Source organism: Ricinus communis, chromosome 5, assembly GCF_019578655.1.
Source record: "Ricinus communis isolate WT05 ecotype wild-type chromosome 5, ASM1957865v1, whole genome shotgun sequence".
NCBI classification, from domain to species: Eukaryota; Viridiplantae; Streptophyta; class Magnoliopsida; order Malpighiales; family Euphorbiaceae; genus Ricinus; species Ricinus communis.
Genome location: NC_063260.1, coordinates 22,622,559 through 22,630,239, shown reverse-complemented (window position 1 = coordinate 22,630,239; position 7,681 = coordinate 22,622,559). Strand labels below are relative to the sequence as shown.

Sequence of the window (7,681 nt, the reverse complement as noted above, 5' to 3'; positions counted from 1 at the left end):
TAATCAAGTAGCATATTAGAAAGTAACAAGCAATATAAATACTTAACTTTTATTATTGTAGAATTATAATAATGAAATATAAAGTATAAAATAATATCTTATAGCCAACAAAGCTATGAAAATCAAATTATATAAATTGTAAATTATTATTATTAGATAATATAGATTAAAAATATTTTAATAAATTAGTAAAAAATATATATAAGTAAACTGTAAAGCAAAGATAAAATAATAAATAGAGATAAAAACTGATTAGTGGTTTTTAAATATTTGATTTTGAAATTTTAGATTTCAATTTATTTTTATTGATAAAGAAAAAAAATATTATTAAATTGCTTAACTCAATATAGTTTTTTTTATATAAAATTACTTTATTTAAGTTTATTTCATTAATTTTGGCCGGAATAACTATTTTGATCAAATCTTGACCGTTTCTATCCGAAATGATCAAAATTTTAACCAATATGAAACAAAAAATATTTTATTCAATCTTTTTTAATAAAATAAGATATTCTAGCCAAAAGATAACGGAATCAATTAATAGCTTTACTTTTGATAATCATTACGATAAGAATCAATAAATTCTTACCATGTTATGTACCTCAAGACATACTTTTGCCATTAACACTCCTCTTTGCAAATAGATCAATGGAAGCAACTAATTTATGCATGAAATTAACTAGATTCTTTTCTTTTATATAAATATATGTATACCTATTTGCCCAATTTAAATATTTTCCTTTAGGTGTCCATAAGAAAATTGTGTTCAGGGATGGATGCTTATTCGTCGCTAATTTGCATCGCAATAGCAATAGTTTATCAATGGATTGGAGAGGGGGTAATTTACTCGAGGGTTAGCGACATAGCCATCCCTACCTAAATTTGACTTGAATTGTTGGCTTTTCTTTTTGCGATAACTTAGAGACGACATGATGACGGCTGAAGTTGGCACATATAAACATCGTTGCATTTTTCATATTTTTTTAGTAATTAATAATTTCTTATAAAAAGTTGAAATTAGTAACTTCTATTTTGATGATCGTTGTATATAGGCACTTATGCCAAGGTTTTAGATTTTAATAGATTTAATATAGATAAAGAGTTCTAGGGGAATATTATCATTTTTATCTAGTTTTTTTTGTCAACGAATATTTCTATAGACTTTCAAACTATATTATATTAACATATTATTATTATTTTTTATTAGTTAGTGTATAATTACTCATACACTTGAGATAATTAATTTCTTCTTATTTTTTAAGTATTAATAAATTTTAAAGTCATTCATTTATCTAAATTTTAGAGGTTGACTTTTCATATTAGACTTGTGCTTTAGTATATATAGCGGGCTCTAACTAAGTCTTAAATTGTGTCTATAAATTTACAGAAAATTTTAGATCCATAGTTCATTGTTGTAAAATCAAAAGGATTTAGGGGCAAATGCCATTGATTCTGTGCAGCACCCACCAACCTGGAAGAAAAATACCTACCCATTTATCATCTGTTTCCTCTTGCCTTCCTCAGTTCCTAAAAGTAAAATCCCAAGATCCAACATATGCCACTCATATTCAAAACTTTATATACATGTCTCGGACCATCTTTCCACAAAACTTCATATCCTTTTAAGCTCTCTCAACGCCACCCAAATCCCCTTCGTAGGCAATCACAAATATAGAGCTAAGAAACCATGGTTTTCACTTCTCAAAATGAGCTTCCGTTTAATGAGAATGACTCACAAGACATGGTAATTTACCAAATGATAAACGAGGGCGCCACTGCCCCCAATAATTCAAACATGCCACCAAGAAGCCAAATTAATTCATCACACATGTTTCCACCGGCCAAGGTCATAGCCAAGAAGCATTACAGGGGTGTGAGACGGCGGCCGTGGGGCAAATACGCTGCTGAAATTCGCGACTCGGCACGACATGGTGCCCGTGTATGGCTAGGGACGTTCGAGACAGCTGAAGAGGCTGCCTTGGCTTATGATAGAGCTGCTTTCAGAATGCGTGGTGCTAAGGCACTCCTCAATTTCCCGGCTGAAGTTGTAGCAGCTACGAGTGCAGGGTTCAAGCCTAATTTGAACTTGTCAACAACATTAAGTAGAAATAACTTTGAATCAAGTGGCAGCAGCTCTAGCTCAGTATCTGTAAGTACATCACAATCGGAAACAGAGAGCAGTACAACTGGGATCGGATTACTTGGATAAGTTGCTTAGAGTTCGTTGATTTGTTTGGGATTGGCTGTTATTGCCTACACATGCAACATTAAAATCCCATGTTGTATTTCCAAATGTGCCTGAATCTTTAATTTGCTGGTCTTTGTTACTTTTGCTTAATTTTGATTTCTAAGTGTGAATACATTGATAAGAGGTTAGTTACTGATAATAAGAAAAGTGGAGAAAGAAAACCTTCCTAGTTGTTCTTTATTAATTTAGAATTACGATTTAATTAGGTTGAATTAAATTCATGAAACAAAATCTAACGTAGAAATACAACACGGTTATAAAGAGTGATGTTTTCGATGAAGAGTATGCATGTAAATTGATGATAGAGCTATAAATTCTTATATGCAAATATAATTATTTTTTTGTTTAATAATTTAGAATATATTGAATAACACTTTTAAAAGTAAAAAAATAAAATATTATTTCAAGAGTTTTAACACAGTTAAATAATCAATGGTCGAACTTAATAATTTAATTAAATTAGAAAAAAAACATTTACTATTACATCTATATACTATATACTATTGAACTGTAATTTTTTTTTTTGTTTATCTCATTCAAAAATTATATTTTTTTTATTACATGAGGAATTTTCTAGTTAAAAAAAAATAAAGAAAAAGTTGTTCAAACCTGATGGATTTGGGTGCTTTAATATATAGAAATAATATTGAAATCAACATCATGCATCAATTGGATCATTCAAATGAAGAACTAAGGAAAGAGAAAGAAAAGAAAAGTCAAGAAGACTGGGCCGCCCCTTAAAGAAAAAAAATAAATGCAATAACAGTTAATTCTATCCTCCAACAGAGTTTGTGATGAAATGATGTTTAAATGAACAACGTTGTAGATTGTCAATTGATATCTGCTGTGGTCTCCTCATGTTATTAATATTCCAATACATAACTTGTCAAATGACGCAGGAATGGATGTATTATAAATTGACGTGTATGAATACCCATCCCGTGTCTTGAATTGAATTGTTGGGATTAAAAATTGACCAAAAAGGGATGCAGTGATCAAATCAAACAGAAACAAATAAGGTTACCAAATTGGAATCGCATATTCATTCATCAATTACTAATTTCCTAGAAATTCCCCCACCTTCAAACAGTAAACAGTTGGCGTGCACCAATGCAAGCACTGTATGTATATAGTGGTTCTCTCCCCAAGTGAAAAGATAATAATTAATTAATTAATTAATGGGGTCAGGTAATAGTCGCATTAGCTGTCATTAGGATGTTTGCTTGTTAATCCACGGGGATTTCGTGTAGAATCCATATGCTTGTACAAATTAATCAATTAATCATTCATGTTTCACATCTTCTAGATGCAAGGAAATTTATCTCATTCTTATTATAACATTTATTAAATAGATAATTACAAAAACTTCACGAGCTTTACTTTATTTTTTAGTGTTGTTTCCCGTTTTCTCCCCCGTGTTTATATATTGTTTTACAAAATTTTATTGGTCATTTATTAGGTCAAAATACAAAATTCATTGAAAATCCGATGTTTTATTTCTGTTGATAATTAAAGACAGTTTACATTATAAAACCATTTTACTATATAAAATAAAAAAATAAAGAATCAATCAACATAATAACATATATAATGTGTTAAAATATAAGGTATATATATATATATATATATATTCTAACAATTGATATTATCAATAACTGTTTAAATGAAACATAACAGTACATATTTAAAAAAATATAAAATGGAAAATAAATTTCGATGTTTTTTATAATTTCCTCTTTATGAGAATGTCAATTTTAGACTGCAAATTGAATAAATAAATTTCAGAAGAGATTATCGATTTTAGATTACAAATCAAAGAGATAAATTTATATTGTCCCACCTCAATTTTTGACTTTATTCAATAAGAAAAGAACTCTTAATTAATACCATTGATTTGAATTAAATAAATTCTGGAAATATTTTTCTAAAAAGGTACTATTGATATATATATATGGCTTTTTCTATTCATAACAACTTTTCTATGAATTTTAAGTTATTTATTTAAATTATAGTGATATATGAGAATAAAACTATTAAAAAATAATAATTGCAATAGTATTAAAGAAGTGCATTAACTATTCTAGAAAAATATATATTAATTAGTGTTAAAAGTGTTATAATATTATACTTAACTATTTAATTACTTTAAATTATTCCTCACCCTATCATCATAAGAATTATTCTAAAATTTTTAATCCACTTTTTAGAATTATAAGTTTAATCTAATTTTTGTAAAATATTTCTATAATTTTTTTCTTATTTATTTAAGTATTTCAAAGTATTTTCCCTATTCTCTTTTATAAGAATTATATTAAGATTTTTAATATATTTTATAATTTAATTTTTACATATTTTTTTCGATTTCATAAAAAAAACTATAGTTTCATATTTCAATGTAAAGATTTGTATATCTATCTAAATAATTTATGATTAATAAACCACTAAATCTATGTTAATTTATAATTCACATAAATACTTTATGGCTAAATACATAAATAGATCTTGAATTTGTTTCATTTTCATAATTGCCCTTTCGAACTAAATTTTGATTATGGAATTCTCAATTTTACAGGTTGTTATTTTTAACCTCTCTACTAACGATAGTAATAAAAAATTAATATGCTCATAACGATGTTACTTATAATATGCAAAATACATAATTAAACTATTGAATTTGTCTTATTTTCGTAATTAGCTTCTTAAACTTTGATTCAATTGTCCATAACGATGTTACTTACAGTTTATGTTATATTTAAATCTTTCACAAACATAAGTTAAGCGCTTTGGATTAAGGTCTTGTGAAAGATATATTCCATTAATTCTAATATATTGTTTATTGTACATTAAAATTATTTTATTAATTTAATAAATAAAAGAAAAAATATATTTTCCAAATGACTAAAATAAACTGTTGTAATTCTTCAACTTTTCTGTGATCAAGTTATTCCTTTTATTCTCACAAGTTATGCCCACACCAGTAACTATAGCAATAAAATATTTAACATATATCAAAAAAAATAAAAAATTTTGTTTTACAATTAAAACTCATTGTTTTATTTTTTATTTACTTATTTTATATATTAAATATATTATTATTTTATTCGAACTTATGCATTTCTTGGATAGCGTAGAACACACGCCTTTAATGTATGTGATTGAAGGATTTAAAAATAACAACCAGTAAAGTTGAGAGATTCAATTGAATCAAAGTTGAATTTGAATGCCAATTGCAAAAATGAAACAAATTCAACGAGCCATTTATATATTTAAACGTTATTTTATATTTTAAATATATTATTATTTTATTCAAACTTACATGTTTTTAGATGATATAAAATATACGTCCATAAAATTTGTAATTAAATGATTTAAAATTAATAACCCGTAAAATTAATAAGTCCAATTGAATCAAAGTTGAAATCGTAAGATCAATTGTAGAAATAAGACAAATTTAAAGATCCATTTATGAATTTAATCATATTTTATACGTATAAAATGACTTCCTTCAAAAGAATAGGTACGGAAATATTTTATATTGTAATCGAATTCAACTTTCTCAAACCATTAAATATCGGTACTGTGTGATCTTAATAGAGATGATCACCCTGTTGTTTTCAAACAAATCTGCAGTCTCCATATATAAATTTATTCAAAACGTTGAACTTGACAAGCAATTTTAGAATATTTATTCCACACCACATGCTCTTCATCTAATTAACTAAAACAAAATTTTATTCGATTTTAATTTAAACATATATTCCTATTACGGATATTATTTTTATTTTCCTTTTCTTTTTTAGAATGCGATATATCACATTGGTTAAAAAGAATCAATATACAACTATCTCTTTATTTGTGCCTTCAGTTTAACACTATACAACAATGCCCAAAAAGATTGTATTAAAAAAATCATGTGAATTAGACTGTAATTATTAATTTATCGAGGTTGATCAATGCATGTATTCCTTTTTCTCTGTGTGTGGCTACCGACGTGAATGCTACTGGACACGACTTTAGGTGTCATCTGTGATAATAAGACACAGATATATACGTTCTGATGTACCCAAATGCCAAACTTTATTGCATTTCTTCACAGAACAGAATAAATTAGGTAACAATAATTGTATGAAACACGTTTTTTTTTTTAATTCTACAATAATTTCTTATCTTTAACTATATTTATAATTTATATAATATTAAAAATCAATTAATAAATCTTCTTAAAAAAATTTGTATTATTATAATCATAAAATTTTAAAATATTAAACTATTTCTAAGAAATATTTAAGAGTATTTCATTGATTATTATTTCTAGAATACTGTAGTAATTATAAGATATTAAAATATTTATTAAATTTAAATTTATAGTTAAAATAATAATAATATATATACAGCACGCAAGTAAATAATTAACTAATATTATTACTATTTTATCTGAAACACTTTTCGATGCTTGCATAGTAAAGGTGATATGAAGTTGGATTACTTGTTTCTTTGTTCATGGAGAAGGTGGAATTACTTGTTTCTTTTTTATACGGAAGCTGCAAAATGATTGGTTTATGAGTTATTATATAGATAAATATAATAATAATAATTAACTAAATATTTAAGAAAAAAAAATTTAGTAAATTAATAAAATTATTTAAAGATAATTATTTAGTTCATAATTATATCTAATAATTATATTTACTTTTCTTAAAAGAGCGTCTGAAAATATTTTATTCTAGTCAAATAAATAAACACTTTATATCTGTAAGTGGGTCACCAACAAAAGATAAATTTAATAAGATTTATAGTTTTGAAAATAAAAAATGCACTATAATTATAGTTGAAAAAGTAGTAAATTAATTGGATCCTTCTGCTTTTAATCTAACATTTAGTACTGCAATACTTAGCTACGATAATATCAATAAAAATATCTTACTTTTAGCGTTTCAAATTTACTAAATTATATAAATATATCTGTTAAAGCAGACTTAAGTATCATAATTAACTTTATAAAATATCAAATATTTCATGATTTATGAAAAGAAACAATCAATTACTTTATGAAGAAAGATTTAAGAAATTTTAATAGTAAATGAAAAAAGATAATTATATTTAAAGGATTTTTATTTATTGAATCAAAAGAATAATATGATATAAAATTTAATTTATATTATTATTTATAATTAAAACAATAACAGGATAAATGTTTATCAACTGGGCAGAACATGTTGTATTTTTTCCTCTTGGTTTCTAAAAGAAACATGTTAGTGTACTATCCAATAACACATAAATAAGTTGTGTTTGCAACCCATATGTATTAGTGATGAAAGAAAACCATTTCCCCTGACAAATTAATATAAACCTACAAATAAATCCGGACCACCACAGTTCATATATGGCTACTCCATATAATTAATTACTAGCAATTAATAATTAATGTGGAGA

The 7,681-nt window shown here is 25.4% G+C and overlaps 1 protein-coding gene across 1 annotated transcript; it reads left to right on the top strand.

The window, feature by feature from the left end:
- Positions 1–1,384: 1,384 nt before the first annotated feature.
- Positions 1,385–2,338, top strand: LOC8259177 (pathogenesis-related genes transcriptional activator PTI5). Its single transcript, XM_002522471.4, has one exon. It carries the CDS (start codon positions 1,688–1,690, stop codon positions 2,207–2,209), a length of 522 nt encoding a protein of 173 aa, XP_002522517.1. The 5' UTR covers positions 1,385–1,687; the 3' UTR covers positions 2,210–2,338.
- Positions 2,339–7,681: the final 5,343 nt, after the last annotated feature.